This window comes from Lissotriton vulgaris, chromosome 5 (assembly GCF_964263255.1).
Source record: "Lissotriton vulgaris chromosome 5, aLisVul1.2, whole genome shotgun sequence".
Taxonomy (NCBI): domain Eukaryota; kingdom Metazoa; phylum Chordata; class Amphibia; order Caudata; family Salamandridae; genus Lissotriton; species Lissotriton vulgaris.
The window spans coordinates 711044452-711067726 of record NC_141693.1 but is presented as its reverse complement, the minus strand read 5'-3'; the positions used below and the strand labels follow the sequence as shown (position 1 = coordinate 711067726).

The 23275-nt window shown below is 47.9% G+C and overlaps 1 protein-coding gene across 6 annotated transcripts in view; it reads left to right on the top strand.

Annotated features, from left to right (window-relative positions):
• The window catches only part of GBF1 (golgi brefeldin A resistant guanine nucleotide exchange factor 1), a 2509897-nt gene that overhangs the window by 1062975 nt on the left and 1423647 nt on the right, over window positions 1-23275 (top strand). For all 6 annotated transcript variants that reach the window (XM_086922141.1, XM_086922138.1, XM_086922142.1 and 3 more), the window contains exon 16: window positions 13967-14098. In XM_086922141.1, the coding sequence (XP_086778267.1) occupies window positions 13967-14098 (132 nt within the window). The remainder of the gene's footprint in view (window positions 1-13966; window positions 14099-23275) is intronic.

The window sequence follows — 23275 nt, the reverse complement described above, 5'->3', positions numbered from 1 at the left end:
ACACGATAGAGTGGCCCTTCCTCCATGCTGTACTACTGCGTATGGGAATTCCTCCATTGTTCATGCAATGGATAGCGATGCTATACACAGACCTATCGGCCCATATAAAAATAAACAATTATGTCTCAAACCCAATCACAATTAGTCGAGGTACTAGGCAGGGCTGCCAGCTATCCCCAATGCTATTTGCGCTGGTGCTGGAACCCCTAGCATGTAAAATCAGACAACATCATCACTACTCAGCCCTACAGTTCCCAACGCGTCCTTTACACATCTCCCTATATGCGGACGACATGGTGCTCTACGTAAAAGACCTGGCGCAACACCTAAACCCTCTCTTACGCGAATACATAAAATTTGGACAGCACTTGGGTCTGCAAATCAACTGGACCAAATCCCTTGTTCTGGCGCTGACGGATAGCACTGTACCTTTCCCACTAGACTACCCGTTAGAATGGCAAGAGGAACCGACGTTTACCTGGGCATCTGGTTTCATAGGGATCCAGAAATAGTAATTCGCACAAACTATGGTTTGGTAATCTCTTCCCTGGAGGAGAAAATTAACAGATGGAACAAACTACCATTGTCTTTGGCGGATAGGACTGCCACAGTGAAGATGGTGCTTCTACCCAAGTTCCTCTATTTATTTAACAAAATACCCATCAAACCTCCTGCAGAAGTGTTCCGCAACATCAACAAACTAGTACTCAATCTCCTCTGGGCAGGCAAGCAAGCTAGGTTTGAATTGAAGACAATGACTTTGCCATATGGGCAGGGAGGGTTCAAGGTCCCTGACTTCTCTCTTTATTATTTGTGTGCCCAGGCACAATTCGCTCACTATTGGTACCATGAAATTCCCTTCATGTCACATGTTGCTATTGAGACAGGGGATGCCTCACCAACTCCACTTAAGGCCATATTACTGCATAAGCTCCCGAAATTGCATGATCGCGACATCAATACTGTAGACGCTACTAATGAAGTATGGCAACTGATGGGCAAGAAAGCGGGCAAACTACCATTGTACGCTCCAGCTCTGCCATTGGAGCATCACCCAGCACTCTCGGTTACCCAAGAGCCGGTGGGTATGGGCCTACTTCAACGAGCTGGCATAGACAAAATGGGCGATCTATATCAGGAGGGGGTTTTCAAACCACTAGAGACGCTAAACTATATTAGCAACCCCACATTACTATTTAATTTCACATATTATAGGTTACAAAGGGCCATGAAAGAACACTGTAAGACATACCCAGAAGAGCCCCAACAACTGTTATCATTGCAGTTTGTATTGTCGACCCCCACTGCATCACACATAGTATCGAGATTATATACCAGGCTACAGGCAGATATAGCGCGGAACACTGAGTTGATGAGGATGAGATGGTGCGCTTGGTTGGCTGATGCCCTGTCTGAAGAGGAATGGTCCACAGCGTGTATGCTAACTAGCATGTTGACGCCCAACGGCAACTTGAGAATCATTCACTATAAATATTTGCATCAAATGTACTACACGCCACATAGCCTCTACAGGTATGGGCTGAGCGAGGACTCAAGGTGTAAACGTTGTAGGCAAGAAAATGCTGATTTTATACACCTGGCATGGCAATGTCCGGGAGTGGCGCGCTTCTGGGTGCAGGTGACAGGGACGATTAGCACCATGTTGGAAACACCGATTTACTGTACAATTAAGGTATGCCTATTGGGGCTAGTTCCACAGCTCAGAGCGAAGAAACTTAGATTCTGTGTAACCGCCCTACTGATGGCTAAACAAAGGGTATCTCTCCACTGGAACAGCAGATTCTGTCCAAAGGTGCCCCAGTGGCTGGAGGACCTAGTCTACTGTCGTGATACACTAGAGACGTATGAGGAAGAGCTGCCGGCTAGGTCGCGCCCTAAAGACTATTGGTTTTACTTGCGAGATTATCTTCAGGCGCAACCCCTGGACCAAAACGCATGACGTACAGAAAATAAATGTATATTGTTGCAGGAGGCAAGAAAACAAATTGCATGGTGAGAGTGTAAGGAGGGAGAATACTGTGGTGTAGTGATCAAAGATTTGTTTTTTCTGTTGATCGAGTTTGTACCTTCCTTTTAAGCAAAGTAAAAAAATGTGTAAGGTGATACTTATGCTATGACAAACCATATCCTCAGCACATGTTAATTTCGCTATCACGCCGCCGGTCCTATGGATGTCGGCTGAAGGGCTGTGTGAATATGAACAGTACTGCGTTTACTCTATGATCGTTGTAGCCGACCTCTGTGGTTGAAGGCGAGATGTTGTGCTTATATCATTAATGTGAAATAAAGATCTTACACAATAAAAAAAAAAAGGTAGAACAATAGTTTTCCTGTCACAGGGAGGTGTGACCACCTCCCAGACAGGACTTTGTGTATTGGGCTGCGGACCCTTGCCATCGCCACCTGACTGCTTTGAAGGGCACATTTGCTGCTCTTCTTGCATATTCCAGTTGGAGCCAGTTCAGGGTGCCTTTGGCTTCTGCTCTGGAGCAAAACTGAACAAAGGACATGGGAGTATCCTCCCCTCTGTCGAGTTCCTCCTCTGGGAGTGATCCCTGAATCATCCCAACCCTTTTCTTAGATTGCTTAAGGGTTTACTAGTGGGTGGTAATCAGATTAGTAGTGGGAAAGATTTAGTTCTGAAACCACTTCAACATCAATCGGCTGGGCACATTGGACTTCGCCTGGAATGAAGACTGCATTACGGAAAGGTACTGGTGCTACTGGTCTCTCTGTTCTGCAAATTTTCCTGGTGGTTTTGCCCGTTCTTCATCCAATATCTTCAACAGACCCGAGGGCATCAAGGACACACAAGGTAATCTCCCTTGAAGTGAAGGAGTCACTCCTCTGCAGGCACAGCAACAAAGCCGATTGGTCTGCTGCTTTTGACGTCCCAACGACACAGGTGGTGGTTCTGTAACTCCCTCAGGCCTGACCTGTCCTCTCTGCAATTTTGAGGCCAGTATCCCTTGTCGGAACTGCTGGGACCTTTGCACCACGTCCATGTGACGTTGCCAAGGCTTGGTGGCTCTGCACTCCACAGATCTTTGGGCTACAAGAAGTTCCAGCCCCCAGCATCTCTTCCTACCAAGGTCTTCGTCCTCACTGCATCCTCTACACTGTAGGCCTGCAGCTTTGGTGAGCTGCTCCAGGTCCTCTTGCGACTTCTGTGCCTCCTGAATGTGAATCATATTGATGGTCTTCTTTGGCGTCAGTGTGCTCCCTTGCATGCACGAGGCCTGGTCTGACTCTCCTGCACTTGCTAGTCCTAGCGTTACGCCTTTTTCGTTTACCACGTTTGTTGCTGCTGCTAAGGCTTATTGGTGCTCCCGCCGGACAGCGACCACCCATGGTTCAAGAAGGAGAAGCTTTATAGGCATGCCACCTTTGTGAGCCTCTCCAGACTATTTGCTGCTTTCAGCAACTGGTCCCCACTAGTTCTAACCCCCATTTTAAGCGGGAGAACAGTCGGGAAACACAAGTGAGGAAGAGGGGTGTGCCTACCACTGCCAACTCCGCCCCTAAGGTGGGAAGGTGAGGTGAAGCACAACCTCGAGTCCCCGCCAGGGAAGGAACCCATTGGTCCCTGTCCTTTACCTATCTGTAACGCCCCCAAATGTAGTATTTAGGGGCACTCTGAACCTTCCTTCCTCAGATCCAGCAACCACAAGAAAAGTAGAGAAGAAGGACGAGAAGCCATGCAGAGCTAACAAGAGGACGACGCCCAATGACTTGGCCCCAGCCCTACAGGCCTGTCTCGCATTGTACCTGCTCCTACAGCCAGCAACCTCACAAACCCAGGAGGACCTGCCTGCCTTCACTTTTCAGACTGTTTCTCCCACCGGATTAGTTTAAACTGCAGCTTCTGGTACCGTCCAGAAACCGCAAATCCAGCCCACTCTGAACCCGGCCCGAGCTCCAGTAGAAAAACACCATGAGGAGGTCCCCCGGCAATCCTGACCCGAGATCCGGCGACCCCTGAGCTGCCTCAAGCCTCCAGACGACGCCTGCAGCCTCATTCCAGAGGACCCCTGCTACCTCGACCAGAGAGGGTTAGAATATCCGACATCCCAAGGCACCATTGCACCCGGCGCCCCATGGCCTTGTGTGCCCAACCCAGCTGTCCCTTACCAACCCTCAACATCCCAACTTACCCCTCGAAATGGTAGTCGCACCAGGAAGATCCTCGTCCCTGAGCCTGCAGTGTTTCTTTGTCCTGGAGAATCTCCATTGGAAACAACAGGGCACCCAACCTCAAAACAGCACCCTACACCCGCCCGCCCTAGTGCTGCTGAGGGTGCCCCTTTGGTGCTACTTTGGCTCCCAACTTGCCCTGAGCTAAACCCTAGGAGCTTTGCTCCCACAGCCTCGTGGCCTGCTTGCCAGCAGCCACCAACCAGAGCCCCCCTTTCCTCCATAGGATAACATTGGGCCACAAAACTCTACACCCAACCGCCCTAGGGCCACTGATGGTGCAATCACAGTGCATCACTGACCCTGGGGGACCCCTGAGTAACCTCAGAATCTTAACTTCCACAGTTGTTTACTTACCTGCAAACCGATAACCTGTTTTTCTACCATAGAGTAACACTGACAATTCTCTTTTGAAAAACGACTAAGTGTGGAGTTTTGAAAACTTGAAATATTCTTTAAAAATCGTAAAAATAACCTAAACACATTTTTTTCAACTGTTTTCAGGAAATGTCCCAGTGCTGAATCTAGGCATCCAGCACTGAGCTAGAAAAAGTGTTGTAAAAGTTACTTATTTGTAGTTATTGAAAAAGCCCATTTATCCGAATGTGCAACACCTGCTAAGTGTTGCAATCTGCTTCCTTAAACTGTAACCAAAATCAATAAAAGCTTTACTGCAATTGTGAACTGTGTTCACACAAGTAACTTATCACTGCAAGGTATTTTTATGCTTACCTGTGCTAGGCTTGCTTGGTTCTAGAAATAAAACAACAATATATTTTTTATATACTAAAACAATTGGCCTAGATTTCACTTTTTGAGTGTGTGAGACCATTTGCTGACTGAGTGTGTTCATCAAATGCTTAACACTGTCCTCTGATACTGCCTTACTGCTCGACCAAGCTACCACTTTAGAGAGTAAGGTTCTATCTAACTTTAACCTCTGCCTACCTCTGGGGACTCTTGGACTTTATACACACTGTACCTCACTTTGGTACAGTATATATATAGAGCCAGTTGCTTACAAATACCCCTTGCGTGCGCCGTCAGGTGACTCCGTTTGGCTCAGTGTGACGTCTTTTGCATTGGTTATGACGTTGCGGTATCTATATCGGCTCCACCAAGACACTCTGACGTCAGTTCTTTCTTTCTGCGCTAGTTAAGCTTTTTGACAGGCCTTTTTCCACTTTTTGTCGACGTTGGAATATTGTCAAGCAACTTCGTGTGCAAGAGTGTATTTGAGGAGACACGGTTCAAGCCGCCTGATGTTTGTTACCGACCCCCGCTTCGTCTGTCTCTGGTGTCTCGAGCGCGACCATGATTCGAAGTAGTTCTCTGATTGTCCGGCAATGGGAGCCGGTTGTGAAGCTCATTGTGGCCCAGCAGTCGACACCATCCAGCGAGACTCCGTGGAGGTCCCAGGTCTGATCGAAGGAGAGGCGGTCGCAGCACCACTCCCAGAGCCCAAAGTCTTTTTTGTCCCACTCAAAGTCTTTCAGGAAAGTGGCACAAGAAGAAGAAATCCAAGAAGACTTCATCTTTGCCTCGACCGTCGTCCGTCGACGAAAGAAGTAAGCAGCACTGATGCTCTAGGCAAGGGTCTGTGGACCCGGATCCAGGGTTGACTATGCGCTTCCCTCCCTTTCCGGGAGCTGGACTGACCCCCCACTCAAATTAAAGAATTTTGAGGCTATGCGCCGGGTATTTGAGGTCCATTCCTCTAGTAAGCCCTAGGGCCCCGTGGGGTCGGAAGGGGCCCCATCGGATTTGACTCTGTCGATTCCAGCGACTGTGAGTCGTCACGGATCCGTTCCGGGTTAAATTTGGTTGTGCCATTGTGACCTCCGGCGTCGGACACGAAATTGGTGCCCACCGACAGTGCATGTACCATCCTTATCCCCGATGAGACCGAGTTGCAACAATGTCACTCAACGCCAATTCCGGAGCCGATTTAACCCATAGGTTCTGTGTTGTAGCCTATACACTTTGAGGACGTGTTATGCTTGGGAGGAAAATGTAATTGGTCTATAGACCCTTTAGAACAGAAGGATGACTCTGCAAAGCATTTGGACTGGTATGCAATATTTGGGGAAGCCAGTGGACTGGACACTTCTCCAGACTGTCATACTCTCTCCACCATCTGTGTCAACAGAGGAGGGGGTATCTTATGCCATGATGGTTAAAGGGGTGGATGAAGTCCTTGGACTAGAGCTGCCTTGCAGTGCAGCTCAAGACTAATCTCCTGACCGAAGTGCTTTCACCTCGGGCTTCCACCTCCGAACCCCATTTGCACTTCAATGCAGCACTTACTGATGTTCTTCTAGACATGTGATCCAAGCCTAGCACAGGGGGGTCCTGTAAATAGGACAATTAAGTGCCGCCATCGTCCAGCTCCGGGCGACCTAGAAACTGGATTAATTTGGTAAGAAGATGTTTTCTTCCTCCATCCTGGCATTGCGGTCAGTTAATACTGCATGCTTATTGGGCCGTTTTTCTGTCTTCCTTTGGGAGATCGTTGCACAAGTGCTGCCACAAGTCCCAGAGGAGGCCCGGGCTGTGCTCTTTCAGGCAGTTAAGGACGGAAGAGATGCAGCAAAATTCACTATAGGGTGTCCCCTTGATGTGACGAATTCGGTGGGCAGATCGATTTCTGATACTTTAGAGGACCTAAGCCAGGTCTCAGATGAAGGTAGCCAATCTGTCTCCAAGGTCTCCAGTTCCCTGCCTTGGAATATCCTAGGGGTTTAAATACCTCCCCTGAGTTGTAATTATACTCTCCACAGGTCTTCCCACTTCAGAGGTCACATCCTAATTTGCCATGATATGGAAGGCAGCAGAAGCTTTGGAATTTCCTGTGCCATCCGTGGAGGTGACTCTAACCTTCTCAATGAAAACATCTACCCTGTGTCTCAGGTATGGGAACCCATGTATAGGAGGCTGCTCTGAATATAGTATACCACAAAGAAGTATAGTGTGCACAGAGTCCAGTGAGTCCCCAAAGGTATAGCAAAAGATAAAGTAGATAACACCTTACACTTAATTTAGTGGTAGCCGGGCTGGGCTGTTAGGCTTATCCAGAGGGTAGTGTGAATGCATTTGGTGCACATGCTCATACAAGTCAGGAACACACACTCAAGTACTAAGTCCAGGCCAACGGTTGTAAAACTATTACTTTAGTTACCTTTTTTTAGGAACCAAGTTGAACTCAGTTACAAGTAAGTACACTTTTCAGTTATGCAATACTTTCAAGTTATTCTTGGCAGAAGGTTAGTATAGCATCAAACAAAACGTTGCATGTGCATGAAATATGTTTCAATGTTAAAAAAAAAAATACTTTGTATTCACGATCTACTCTTAGTGCAGTACATTGAGAGACCAATACATCCTATGGGGGGAAAGACAGGTAGGTAACTTACAGGTAAGTAAAACGTTTTTAGATTCGATCTCTAGGGGTTATGGTCAAAATTGTGCAAGAGTCGGACCAAGGTAGGTTCTGCACCACCAGCGGCACTGGGTCGGCCGGGTGCAGAGGTCATTAGTGCCAATGTAATCGTTTGGAGGTTGGGGGCTCCTGGGGGAAGCACCAGTTGCAGGTAAGCTCCTGTAGATCAGGGCACACTCCCTGGGGGTTGAGGTCAGCACTGAGGATGCCACCAAGTAGCACCAAGACTGCACCACTAGCAGCACAGGGGCTGCTGGATGCAAAGTAAAGGATGTGCTTTATGCTCTGTAGAAACCAGTGGAGAATATTGGTTTGAGAAAAAGGTTGCAGGGTCACTCCAGAAGACTGGCTGAATGAATCCAACTAATGGAGAAGTAAGTTGGACTGTGGGGGGGATACCTGGGACACCGTCAGTTGGGTACCCCGAGGCCTGGTGGCTGCGGGTGCAGGGGTGTCTTTAGGCTTCGGGCTTTTCTCACGGGCTCCAGTTGCGGAGACCCTTCAAGTTGAGACTGCAGGCATCATGGGGAAGTTCAAGAGAGGTCGTCCAACTCTGGATCTTCGGTCATGATCACCGGTAAAACGTCTCCGGATCGGTGGGCCATCTGGACCCGGCCTGTGGGCGTCGGGTGCAGAGTGAGGCAAGGGTCACTGGTCCGCCTGGATTCTGAATTATTGGGTTTTGTTTCTTTCTGGACAAATCCAGTGTCCACTTGAGAAAATAATCTTTGTTGAAGACCGCTCTGGTCTCTGGGGTTCTTGGAGGTTGCTGGCTGCAGTCCACAATGTTTTCTTGGAGCAGGCTGGAGGAGGAGACAGACTGGTAGGACTGAGGCCAAGTCATTCGTCATAGGCTTCTCCAAGGCTGCACAGCTCTTCGGTCCTTCTTTGTTGGCTGTCCAATCTGAGAAATAGAGTTCAGGAATGCCCATAAATACTAAATGTAGGGGTGTTCCTGAGGGTGGGGGGCAGTAGCAAATGGCTACTCTACCTTTTAGGTGCCCTCTTCCTTTGTGGAGAAGGGCACAGCCCTATTCCTATTGGGCCTAATTCTCCAAACCAAGATGGAGGATTCTCAAGAGAGGGGTTCACCTCAGCCCCTGGCCACCCTAGGAGTGTGCCAAGCCAATGGGGCACCTACTATGCTTACTAATTTTTTCAGCCTGTCCTGCTGCCAAAAAGAGGGGCTAGAACAAGGGGGTGGGCATCTCCACTAGTTGGAGCTGCCAAATCAGCTTAACACAGAATGAGAGCTTTTGAGGCTCACCCCCAAGTGTTGCTGTTCCTGCAAGGGGGAGTTTTGAAGCGCCTCCTCCCGAGCAGACTTTGGTTCTGACCTCCGAGAGCACAAAAGCTCTCTCCCCTTGAGGTCAGAAACCTGTCTAGTGGTGGGTGGCTGGCAAGGACCCAGTCAGCCAATACACTAGATTATGGTGGTTTTTCAGGGGGCACCTCCAAGATGCCCTTGGAGTGCATGTTATAATAAATCCAACACTGGCATCAGTGTGGGTTTATGCTGAGAAATTTGATACTAAACGTATCCGTCTTCAGTAAAGCCATCATGGAGGTGTGGAGTTTGTGTTGACAAACTCACAGCCAATGTACTCAAAATTGCTTTACTGCACTTAGTCTTCAAGAATGGACCCAGACACTGTAGGGGTATACTCCTCATGCAGCTATGTCCTAACTTGTGGTACAGTGCACCCTGCCTAAGGGCTGTGCGGCCTACCAGAAGGGTGACTTACCTATGCCACAGACAGTGGTGTATAGGCATGGCAGCCAGAAATGTGTGCTGTGTCGATTCTTTTAATTTAGGTATACCAAAACACATAGGGCACTATTAGGATGGCGGACGAACCTGTGTCCGTCCGCCACCCCAGAGGAGGAGGGACCGTCCGCAGGGGCAGCGGCGGTCCCTTCATGCAAATTAGGATGTGACCGCCACCCTGGCGGTCACATCCTGTATGTTTAACATTGCGGCGGGTGCTGCTTGAAGCAGCACCCGCCGCAATGTTAAAAATGCATGCTTCGCATTTGCATGCACAAAGCGGCAGGCACCACGCGGTGCCTGCCGCTTTGTGCATGCAAATGCAGGGGGGTATCATAGGTACCCCCCCCCCCATGTGCACCCGTCACCCTGGGGGCCCTCAACGGGCCCCCAAAGAAATCACCGTATGCCTTTCCACAGCGGAGAAGTCGCAGCGGAAAGACATCTGTTCACCCCCATCCTAATATGGCTGGCGGTGTCTGTTAGACACCGCCTCCTTATTAGAGCTTTTCCGTCGCAGTCGTAAGGCGACCGCGGCGGAAAAGCGGCAGACGGTCTTCCTGACCCCCCAGCCATCCTAATCTGGCGGGGGGGTCTTTAAAGGCTCCGCAGCGGTTTTTCCGCATCCTCCGGGCTGGGGGACACTTCCGCCGGCCCGGAGGATGCGGAAAAACCGCAATCCTAATGACCCCCATAGTTTGCAATGGGCAGTGTGTAGGTGTCTGGTGTGGGGTCCTTTAGGCTGACACAGTAAATGCTCTAGCACTAAGGGACCCTCTCTGGTCACAAGGGGCAAGTTCTGTGTCATCAACTATCTGTTTGTGGCGGGGTAGAAGTAAGGGACCGGAGACCTGGTTTGGCTAAATAAGGTTTTATTTTTTAAAAGGTTCTCTTTTTGCATGTGTTAAGTCTATCTCATGTATACTGGGTCGGGTCTGTTGTGGAAGAGGCCCTCTTGTTGGTATTTTCCTGCTTGCCTTCACCCTGTTAGTATCCTCTGTACCCCTTTCAGGTGTTCTCGGCGTGGAGGATATGTGGAGAAAAGATACAGAGCGTCAGTTACGACGTTCAAACACGCGATCCCCCAGGGAACCGGGGAGTGCAGGGATCACCGCTGAACTTGTGACTACCACAACACATTTCACTCTCGGGATGTGAGGAAGGTATTGGTGAGGAGCGAGTGATCAGGGAAAGAGGTACGGGGATTCAGGAAAGGATATTTACAATGGGGGGGTGGAGAATAAGTTGCGGGCTAAACGATACTAGTCCATTGAGTTTCCCCGCCTTCCAACCCAGCCCAATACTCTCTACCGTACCTGGTTTAGCTACGCTCCTCAGGGAACGTGGCTCTGCGGTGCGTGGTGTCGTCTGCCTCCGGGCTGTGCCGCGGTTTCCACCGTCGGTGTTCTTCCTTCCCTGCTGTCTTCGGCTTCCCGCCTCTGCTGCTCCTCTCCTAACGCCAGTTGAACACCTTCTCTCGCCTTCAATTCCTCTCTGGTGACGTTTCACACTGTGTGTTATACTACCTCTCCTTTATCCAATGAATCCGTATGGACGTCAGATGGGGGCGGGTCTTCTTCATACTCGAACGCCCAGTACAAGGAGCCTTCCCCATTTTCTTCCTCCTGCGTTAGCCACTCGTTATGTAGGGAAAGGACAGAAGGCAAAAAAGGAGTTTTAACAGTCCACCATTCCTTATTAGGGGAGTCTTTGATTGCCATCGGATCCTCCCGGTTACACAGTTACAGGGAGATTTGAGGGACACATTTTGTAAGTAACTGAAACTTTCCACTTAACTATGCGGTTCCTTCCAAACCTTAATTCCTTGGGTGCCAGAAGAAGATTTTTCTAGACAATGCCCTAGTCCTCCTAATAGCCCAAGATTGGCCTAGAAGGGTATGATATGCAGACCTGATGTACAATTCCTGGTGCCTCTCTACCTCCATGAAAGAGTAGATGACCTCTAACTATCGATGGAGCAGGTGCGTCACCCTCCCCAACCTCCAGACCCTCCACTTTTATGCTTGGAGATTGAGCAGGGGGACCTGAATAATGTTTCTCTGCCTTCAAAGGTGATGGGTGTAATTTAAAGTGCCTGTAGAAATTCCACCTAAAGGGTGTTTTCTTAGAGAAGGAGTATGTTCTTCAAATGGTGCTCAAACAGTTTAATACATCCTCTCAAGTTTCACATCTCACATGTCAGTTTCACACGCCCTCTCGTTAGCTTGGCAAGGTTGTGGAGTAGGTACACTGAAGGGCTGCTTGCCTGTTTTATTAACCTTTTTGTGTCTTCCTCGATCAGCTGTCTTGGTTCAAGCCATTATAGTGAAGAGCTTTCTAAAGGGTCTCACCAACTTGTTTCCTCCTCCTCGTCCTTTTTATACTGCCTCATAGGACTTTAATCTGGTCCTTTCGTTCTTAATGTGTTCTCCATTTGAACCTTAACATAGTTTCCAATTTTGATAGTTCACTTTTAAGACTGCGTGTTTCTGATTGCTGTTACATCACATAGACATATCAGCGAATTGCAAACACTGAGTGTCATGCCCTCCATTACCAACTTCTTCCCTGACAAGCTGGTTCCTACAGCCAGAGCTGCTTTCCAACCCAAAGGGCTCACACACTTCCATTTAGGGTAGTCTATCACTTTACCTGCTTTCTTTACCCTTCACATCTCTCTAAAGAGGGGTAGAGGTTTTACTGGCTGGACCCTTAAAGGGTAGCCCAAAGTGATCACACCTCATTTAGGGCAATATATCACCTAACCTCCCTTTTTTCCCCTTCACATCCCTCTAAAGAGGGGTAGAGGCTCAAAGGCTGGACCTTAAGAAGGTGTCTCTTTTTATGTGAACTGTACCAAGGACTTAATGTTACATGACCAGCTTTTGATCAGCTATGCCGGTAAAATGAAGGGCAAAGTCAACCAGAAGATGACATGGGCAAGGTTGAACATCTTGTGCATCAGTCTGTGTTACACCTTTGCATACAAACCTGTACAGAGCACCAGAGCTCAATCCAGTAGGGTAAAGTCTTCTACTTCAGCTCTGACAAGTGAAGTCCCCTGATAGATATCTGCAAAGTGGCGACTTGGGCTTCTGTTCACAACTTCGCAGGACGCTATTGTTTGGATGTGGAAGGAAGGACACTTCGTGCTCAGTACTTCATAACATTTTTTTTTTTAAGTCCTTCAATTTCCACCTCCTAATTGAGTATTACTTGGAGAATCAATTCAGAAGGCGAGAAATCTGCAGGTAGAAGTATCCATTAAAAGAAATAATGACTTCAAAAATGAATCTGCACCTTGTTCGTCAAATTTAATACTCATCCTATTCCCGTTGAATGCTGTGAAAAAGATTGTTGAGAACTGATGTTAGGGCACCAGTGGCAGGCCTTTATGCCTTGGCTGAGGAATTTGCAGGGGTGGTTGGCACCTGTAATGTTCTTATAGAAGAAAAGTAGCCTTTACATTTATATCTTTCAGGCAAATTGTTCTACTGTATGCTTTCAGGTCTGATCTGGAATTCTGAAAAATAGTATTTTTTTTATATCAAATTAGTCAAAGTGTATTTTTATATTTGCATCAGTTACATTTATGTATTGTAAGAGATGGATTTTTAAGCAATCAAACATTCCACATAAACTCTTCACCGTATCCCTTTGTGTTCAACTTCCAATGTCTTTTCCTAAAACAAAATATTGCCTTTGCTGTTTTCACGTTTACCTATTCAGCAACAGTGTTTACACATACATTAGGAAAACACAGAACAGAATATGTAACAGTGTGAATCTCTAACTCATATTGGTTACAAGTATAATTCTTAATAAACCATATATAATACTGTTATTCTTTTCTGTCTCCCAAAATCTGTTCAACTTTGTGCAATTCAGGTTGGTCAAAGGGCATCACAGTTCGAATAGTTACACAACAGTAACTTATTGATATTCCAATTAATTAATAGCCCATGGAAGTTAATATGTAATTCTAAACAGGAATAGACAAATATTTAAATTTGGTTTCAGACACAAAAAAACCCAAAAAACTAAATTAGATAATAATAATAATACCACGGCACAAAGGATAAACACCTTCTTCATTATAACTTGTATCTCTTCCTGAAATGAAAAGCAGTTTTTTTACAGTTAAGTAGTGGATAGCATATTTAGGGGGGATCCTAAGGAATGCAAAAAGATGAGCCCTTCCTTATTTTGTCTCATATTAGTCTTGAGTAATAGCAGCACCAAAAAGCGGTGTCTTGGCTTTTAATATAAGGAACAAAACAGAGTCAAGTGGCTAGTGCTTTGGATTGAGAGGTTGTCTCACCCAGACAGAGGTAAAGTCTGGTTCCATGCCCCAATGAAGGAGGTACAAATTGAAAGTGCAAAGTGCATAATCTAAGAAGGGTAAGACAGTGGCGATATGTCTGATTTGTAATCCACCCCAAGTACGGCTCAATGCTACGAGTGGTTGAGACATCATTATATTACATAATTGTTCACTTAACCTTAAACAACTAATTTGTCCTATTACCTCTCTCATTTAATAGCTGTTCAAATTGAAGTCAAGCTACTCAGTGAAAATTTGGCACAATCTGGTATAAGGCCACCCACTAGTGGTCATCTCATGGCGGACAAGATGAAGGGTGTGCATCACAATGTAGGGGAAGCAAATGAATCAGGTAACAATTTAATATCTGCTATCTGACCTACTTTCTGTTTCACTGAAATGGTACATACTGGGTTTATGATTAGGATGCAGTATTGATTTTTTAATACTTGTCTGTTAATGTTCCAGTTTTCTTACAAACATTTTGGACCTATATAAACAATGAGTCTTTGTTGTGAAGACAGTTTGAATCAATAAGGATCATGGACAAAATCCATTGCTTGCAGAAAGTACAGATTATCCAGTATTGGGGTGTCTATCATAGATTCACATGCCTGAATCATTCCCCGTTGTCAGAGTGGGAGTCCCACGGTACATAAAAAAGCAATACTTATGCCCATAATAACCAAAAAATCTTGGTAACATAAAACCAGGAAGTAAGGTAGCCTAAAGCTACCAAGAAAAAAGTTCCTCATCTATGACTATCATAGTAATTATATATAGTCCAAACTGCAGCCAATCAGGCGACAGCACCCACCAGAATGTTCTCCTCAGAGGCCAGGCTCTCAGATTTTCTATTGCATGTCGTGTAAAGGGAGTCTCCCTGAGCTCTGCTCCGTTTTTTTCTCAATTCTTCAGGAATTTTTGCTTTTAGGATGTCTTCTTCTAAGAAATCGTTATTGAGACCTTGTGAATCTTGTGGTAAGCTCCGGCTTTTCTCTGAAGATCCCCACAAGAAATGTATCTACTGCAGGGGTCTCCAACCTTTTGTGTAGTGAGAGCTACTTCTGGTTCATGAAAGTTGTCGTGAGCTACTATACCCCAAGCATCTCGCGCATTTGTCCGAGAGACCCCCCCTTCGCCAAATCTAATAGCTAAAAAGTGGGTAATATTTGCAAATTTGGTTTTAAACTGTAATGCAAAGACATTTTGAATAGTAGGAGGTGTTTTTCAAGGTATGAAGACTAGCCTATTTGTGCTTGCAACACGCAATGTTTGGCAATATCAGAAAAATTAACAATAAAAACCAGCCAATGAAATCAGCCCACAAATAGCCAAAAAAACTACAGTCAAGCATTGGCACAGCTCACCAGCCAAAAAGATCGGCCCACAAACAGCTAGTGGTAAGAAAGTAAAATGCTATAAAACACAACACAAAATTAATTTTACTTTAGAAATAAATTGACTATTCGTAGAGTAGACAGTTTTTGAGGCAGACCTTGCTTTGATAGCATGTGTGTATTTTAACCCCGTCGCACTGGATGCCTGACTAATTTACTTTATATCCCATTTCCAAATTTTATTGCATGGGACACCCTGCCCGTTGACAAATGTAAACAATCACACATTAAAGTTAAACCATTTGATAGCACTGCACAGTAAAAGAATTGGAAAAATTGTAGGCATGGTTTTTCATCTACTTTTCTACAAAAATCACTTTTAAGCAGCTATAACTAAAAAGTGAAACTGTCAACATCACAAACCTAAAACAAATGTTAATGCAGAAATGTATGCATAGGCACGGTTGGCAAGAGGCCATATTCTGTGTGATATTTCCCTTCTGTATTTCAGCCAACAGAACCTGAGGTGTACCTTTTACCATTTTAAGTACTAACTAGCATAAAAACCACAGCATGCAAAACAATAAGACTGACCAATTGGCAGCTCCGTTTGTGTGTTTATATGCGAGTTGTGTGTAACTGTGCGAATTGAGCCCTCTCCTGCCCTCTGCTCATGTCCGCTGATCTGCTGTTGCTAGTGTTCCTGCCTTCACTTGGGTAGATGCCAGCTCTGGGCTGCAGTTTCATTGTGATTGCGTCCTTTACCTGCAGGGGTGTTTCTTTCCTCTGTGTTATGGCCACTCATGAGAGCACTTTGCAAGATGAATGGTGGTGGTCCATAGTGGCTGTGTGCGCGGGTTACTATCACCTCAGAAGCAACAACTATTGGTGTTACAAGCATCTGCATGAGTACCGTCATAGAAAAGAGTAGGTAAGAGCTGCATTTCTTGTGGGGAATCACTCTACCGCTAAAAATATCTGGTAGGCTGACTAAGCTGGAGGTCAGGCAGCGACCCACTGTAGGGAGCAGTGCAAGAACATTTGATGTGCGTCTGGTACGCCTCTAACAGTCTCATGCAACAGAAGCAAAAACGAACACTGACTTTGCAATGGAAAAGGTCATCTGCAAGACAAAGTGCGACACAGGAGCAGGGCAGAATTGGCCTATCACGATACAAATCAATCAAAATCGAGTGCCCAAATAAAAACCAAATATAGCCAAAAGAAAGATGGGCAAAGTCATGGTTAACACTGGGTGCCCACACTACAAAACTGGAGAGGAAAACTAAAGCTGGAAGACACACAACTGAAGGTGAAAATAAATAAAATAACCAGTTATCAGTAAGATTAAAGCCAATTCCGTAGGACATCTGTAATACAATATTTTCCAAATATTTTTAATACATTTGTATATGTGCTGCGAGTTGAATGAAACCATTAATTTGTATTGTCTTGCCAAAAAAACAGAAAGCCACTAGACAGCAAACTACATTTGAAGTCGAAAACGAGAATACCAACATATGCGAAATCACGTTACATTTTTCTCCCTTTTCAAAATGGACTAGACGAGTTTAACTTTAGAATATTACTGTGTTGAGCAGGAATTTGTTCATCATTTCAGATTCTGCCCTTTTATTTTGCCCTTACCTAGTGCATGTACAGCAGGCTTCTTTCAGCTGGAAGAACAACTGTTCCGTCTGTCCCCGGTCACCCCGGGGCCTCTGCCTCCTTTCACAGATCACCAACTGCAGACCTGCCTCCTTAGACCTGGCAGGCACAGAAGAGGGCTCCACCTGGATGGGAGATCGCACTAATGATGTGAAGCTAATTGTTGTCGCGCTGCGATAATTGCAGCATCTAAGGTGGATTAAAATGGAGTGGGAGTTCGAGAGGCATTTTCCTGCGTGCGGTACAGTAGCACTGCCAGAGGGTTAACTACAAAACCAGGGCATGACTGAGGTGTTTATTAGGCAACCACATGGAAAGAAGCCGGAAGTTTTCCACGTCTGAGTAAAATCATGTATCTGGTGTTGTATGTAAAGTGTACTCTTGCCGGCATAAGTGTTGAGGGTCCAGGCCCCACGGTGTGCTCTCACGGCTGGCCGCAGGTCTGATGAAAGATAAGGTGGCAGGCTGTACTGCTGTAATCAGCAGATGGCGTGGCAGTTTTGTACTGCTTCCGTGACCTGGAAACTAGCTGGTCTGCCATGCCTGCTTCCACTCCACACTAGCACCTTTAGCGCTCCTGATTCAAACAATGAACAGCGCGGTGCTAGTGAGGAAAAGGCAGAGTGCTCATAGTCGAGACGCTGATCTCCACGTAGAAGAGGAACGTCATCCTCTTCAGCCCAACCCACCGCAGCTAACTCAAAGCCAATCAGAGCTGCTGTTTTGGGTGAGGGCGGGCAACGCAGGCTGAAAAAAAGCCTAAAAAGCCCAAACAACACCAAAGGGCTACTAAATTCAGCAGCGTGTCACGAGCTACTTACAGGGTCTCGGCGAGCTACCGGTAGCTCGCGATCGACCGGTTGGAGACCCCTGATCTACTGCTTATACCCGGATCACCAGGTGAGAGACTGCAAGATATGTAGGACCTTCCCTCAGAGACAGAGAGGGCCGTCTACTTCTGTGGCTACAGAAGCTTAAACATCAGGACAATCCAGTTTCTAAGGTGGGAAGTATTGGCTCTGGGTCATCTGTGTCCTCTAGGAAGAGGGCTGCTTAGGAGGTTTTGTCTTCTCCTGGGGCAAAGGTGTTGAGGAAACAACAACCCTCTAAGGGTTCTGAAGGGCCTTCCACTTCAAAAAAGGCTACTCCATCTGCCAAGGGCAAGCCTTTGCCTTCCACGCCCCCGAGAAAGACAGTAAAAACTTTACCTTCTAAGCCAACTTCTGAGAAGATTCTCCCTCAGAAGAAGACCCCGTCGTCGATGACCGCCTTCGTCGACAAAGATTATCGTTGACGCAACATCTGCATCGACAGTGACCTTCTCATCACCAAAGCCTAATATGATTGTCGTGGGCTCCATCGCCGTCGACGCTGGTCTCTGTCTCTGTGAGACCCATCTCGTTGACGAGAGACAGTACCCATCGTCGGCGGCAAAGGCTACAAGAACCTCGTCGACGACCACCTCATCCTCGAGGGTTGCCTCATCGACGAGAACTACATTGTCGTCGACAAAGACCACCTCGTCGACGGTTTCACTTTGTTACAGACCCGTCGTCGACGGCACCATCGGTGCCTCTTCTGTCGACGCAGAAATTGTCCTGTTGTGCGGAGCTTCAAGTTTGATCAGCGTCTACGGCTATAACATCTACGACGACACCTTCTTTGTTGCAGAGACGTGGTTCTACGCTTGAACCCCTGTCTGCATTACATCTTTCTCTACATAAGGTACCTCTACAGGTTCCTGAACAACTACTGGATTCAGATGAAAGTGAAGAGGACTCTGAGGTGGATGACAGGTTTCGAACAGCTAGAAGCCCTTCAGAGTTGTTCATAAAATATCAGGAGCTTGATCAAGATGAGCAACTTTCTCTGGAACCTGGGACCTTACCTCCGGATAATATCCCTACAGCTCAGATGCCTATAGCCTTACTGAATAATCTCCAACATATGTTAGACGACAATTACCACCGATTCCTGCGATCTGAATCGGCAGAGTCTGTGCCTCCTACACCTGTTGCTCAAGCTTCTACCTCAGAATTCCGGTCTCCTAGACTACCTACGCCGTTTGCATCGCATCATTCTCCTGAAGCACACTCATTGGATGATGATGGGGAGCAAGGTGAAGCACTGGCCTAACGAAAACTGAGGGGGCCTCCCTGCACGGTAGGTAGAGGGGCCCCCCTCCAGGCTCAATCAGGAGATCCCCGGCCAGAGTGCAGTGCCGAGGGGGCCCCCTGGAGCTTTGGGCCCCCGCTCTGCAGGGGCCTGTGTTACGCCCCTGAGGTGAAGTAAATCACTTATGTCGGAGTGGGATGAGTACCAAATCCAAACCCCTTCTCCTTCACCTCAAGCTCCTGCTGATTCTCCTCCAGTGGATGTTGGAGGCTCCTGGGCTTGCCCCGAAGCGGTCGCTCACCCACGCTCCCACGCTTGCTGCGTGATTGTGCCTCATTGCTGCCTGCTACCCTGCTGGACCCGTGATCGAGCGTACTATCTCAGCGCCTGGTATCGTTGCCGCAAAGCGCTATCAGTGCCCTTCCTGCGCCGCATTGATAATTTAATAATAACATAGCCAGCCTGTTGGGGATTCAAAATTGAGCAAGCTGATTGCTTTTTGTTCACGTTGGCGCTGCTGTCTGATCTAATTACCGTAGCCTGATATTGTTCAGATTTTGATACTGTTCAGATTGCCGGTCCTCGGCTGTGCCCCGTTTCGTTTTCTGTTTGGGAAGCCATTTTGTTATTGTTGTTGTGTCCACTCCTGGCCCGTGTCTCCTCCCCACTACCGCCTCCCAGCTGACCCTCCCTCGCCCCTCCCCTTCCACTATCCATTTATGACAGATGATTTTGCACGCAGCGTTCACGCGCAGTGGACGTGCCCCATGCTCGCCGAAGGTGCGCAAAAGGTAAGCCCGCCTACGCCCGTCCGCGCCTGGACCGCGCCCAGCGTCAGGCCCCCGCAAACCGCCCTCCACCCACATAACGTATGCCGCCTCCAACCTCCTAGCCCTCAACCCTGGACGCATCCCACATTGTTGCGTAGCTGCCCCAGGACACACCCACGGACCCTTCGCCTGCCATTCCTGCAAATTTACCAGCATCAAGACCCATACCACATCCACTAACCCCAAACGCAGCTCCGACTCTAACCACCTGAAGTGCATCCTGCTGAACACCCGCTCGGTCCACAGACACACCACCGAACTCTGGGATCTACTCGACACTACATCACCGGACGTCGCTTTCCTTACTGAAACATGGATGAACGCATCAACACCCGACATCGCCATAGCCATCCCGGACAATTACAAGATTATCCGGAAAGACCGCACCGTCCAAACAGGAGGAGGCATCGCCATCGTCCATAAGAACACCATCAAAATCACGACCAGCTCCGACGATAACCTCACAACCGCCAAACACCTCCACTTCCAGGTCCACACCGACCCCAGAAACACACTTAGAGGCACCCTCATCTACAGACCTCCAGTAACCCGTAAACAATTCAGCGAAGACATCACTGACTTCATCAGTCCACATGCCCTTGCCTCCGAGAACTAGATTCTATTAGTTGACCTCAACTTCCACCTGGACAAGAAAAACGACAGCAACACCACCACCCTTCTTGACAACCTGGCCAATCTCGGCCTCAATCCACCTGTTGACACCCCCACCCATGTAGCCGGACATACGCTCAACCCAATATTCACCTCCAGCAAACACATCTCCTTCGATCGCACCACAGCTGTGTTCACTTCAGCTACAAAACCACCTCGACCCACAACCCCCCACAACCTATCCCCCGAAGAAAATGGAACAAAATCACCACCGACCAACTCCTCACATCGCTCAACCAAATCCCACCCGCCCTCTCATCGGACCCAAACCAAGCTGCCATCAATTTCAGCGCTGACGAACTTGCACCCTTGAAAAACCATCTCACCAAACAAAACAGCAAAAATGCCCCCTGGTTCAACGAGGACCTTAAGAAATCCAAAAAGCTATGCCGCACTCTTGAGAAGACATGGAGAAAAAACCCAACCTCCGACAACATGACCACCCTCAAGGCAGCCACCCGCAAACACCACCAGCTGATCCGATCCACTAAGAAATCAGCATTCAAGAATCGTCTTGACAACAACGCCCATAACAGCAAGGAACTATTCAACATCGTCAAAGAATTCACCAACCCCACCGCAGCCTCAAACGACATCACTCCCTCCCAAGACCTCTGCGATTCGTTATCCTCCTTCTTCTACAACAAAATTGCCGACATACACAACAGCTTCGAAAACAGTTCCAACAAACAACCCTCTCCACCCCCCTCAGAACCTAAACCGCCCTCTAACAACCTCAGCGCCTGGAACCCAATCACCACTGAAGACACCATCCGCCTCAGTCAAGTCAAGTCAAGTCAAAGAATTTATATAGCGCACTACATACCCAGAGGGTCTCAAGGCGCTTAGGGAGGGGAGGAGGATTACTTGTCAAATATCCACGTTTTAAGTTGCTTTCTGAATGCTAGGTGGTTCTGGGTAAGGCGAAGGTAAGTGGGGAGTGAGTTCCATGTTTTAGCAGCCAGGTATGAGAAGGATCTGCCTCCCATGGTGGTCTTGTTGATGCGAGGTACAGTGGCGAGGGCTTGGCTGGAAGAACGTAGTTGGCGGGAGGGGGTGTAGAAGGACAGTCGTGAGTTGAGGCATTCTGGTCCGATGTCGTAGAGTGATTTGTGTGCGTGGGTTAGCAGTCGGAAAGTGATCCTCTTATTGACGGGTAGCCAGTGGAGGTCTTTCAGGTGACCAGAGATGTGTTCGTTGCGCGGGATGTCTAATATGATCCTGGCTGAGGCGTTTTGGATTCGTTGGAGTTTCTTTTGGAGTTTAGCGGTAGTACCTGCGTAGAGGGTGTTTCCGTAGTCCAGACGGCTCGTGAACAGAGCATGGGTGACTGTTTTTCTGGTTTCGGTGGGGATCCAGCGAAAAGTTTTTTTGAGCATGCGGAGAATGTTGAAGCAGGATGAGGATACGGCGCTGACTTGTCTGTTCATTGAAAGTGCAGAATCCAGGATAACGCCTAGGTTCCGTGCGTGGTCTGTCGGGATGGGTGCTTTTCCAAGGGCTTCCGGCCACCAGGAGTCGTCCCATGCAGAGGGGGATGTACCTAAGATGAGGACTTCTGTTTTATCTGAGTTCAGTTTCAGACGGCTGTGTTTCATCCATTCGGCAACTTCTTTCATTCCTTCGTGTAGGTTAGTTTTGGCGGTGTTGGGGTCCTTGGTGAGAGAAAGGATCAGTTGAGTGTCATCCGCGTAAGAGATGATGTTGAGGTTGTGTTGGCGGCGATGGCCGCGAGGGGGCTCATGTATACGTTGAAGAGGATGGGACTGAGTGAGGATCCTTGTGGTACGCCACAGATGACTTCAGTGGCCTCGGACTTGAATGGTGGAAGGCGGACTCTCTGGGTTCTTCCGGTGAGGAACGAGGTGATCCATTCAAGTGCTTTTCCTTGTATTCCGATCTTTCTGAGGCGTTGTAGAAGGGTGCTGTGGCAGACTGTGTCGAAGGCTGCAGAGAGGTCTAGGAGGATGAGGGCGACTGTGTCTCCATTGTCCAGTAGAGTTCGAATGTCGTCTGTTGCTGCGATGAGGGCGGTCTCAGTGCTGTGTTTTGCTCGGAAGCCAGATTGTGAGGAGTCGAGGGATTTGTTGGCTTCGAGGAAAGCGGCGAGCTGGTTGTTGACAGCTTTCTCGATTACTTTGGCCGGGAATGGAAGGAGCGAAATGGGGCGGTAATTTTTGAGTTCGGTGGGGTCCGCTGTGGGTTTTTTCAGAAGGGCGGTGAGTTCAGCGTGTTTCCAGCTTTCCGGGAAGGTGGCGGAGTTGAAGGAGCAGTTGATGACGTCTCGGAGATTCGGTGCTATGACGGAGTCTGCTTTGTTGAAGATGTGGTGAGGACATGGGTCTGTGGGGGATCCTGAGTGGATGGAGTTCATCAGGCGGATGGTGTCCTCAGTGGAGATTGGGTTCCAGTCGTTAAGGGTGTTCAAGGGGGGAGAATTTTCAGCATATGGTTGGGTGGGTTGGTCTCCGGGTTGGTTGTCGAAGCTGTTGTGGATGTCTGCAATTTTGTTGTGGAAGAATGAGGCTAGGGAGTCGCAGAGGGCTTGAGAGGGGGTGATGTCGTTGGAGTTGGCCGAGGGATTGGTAAATTCCTTGACGATGTTGAAAAGTTCCTTGCTGTTGTGGGCGTTGTTGTCAAGTCGATCCTTGAGTGCTGTTTTCTTGGCCTTTCGGATTAGTTGGTGGTGTGTGCGGGTGGCGTTTTTGAAGGCGTCCTTGGTGCTAGTGGTTGGGTCTTTTTTCCAGGCCTTTTCGAGGGAGCGGCAGAGTTTCTTGGACTTCTTAAGATCATCGTTGAACCATGAGGCCTTCTTGCTGCCAGGTTTGCTTTGACGTTTTTTCAGTGGTGCTAAGGTGTCGGCGGTGTTGGATAACCAAAGGGAGAAGTTGGCGGCGGCTTGGT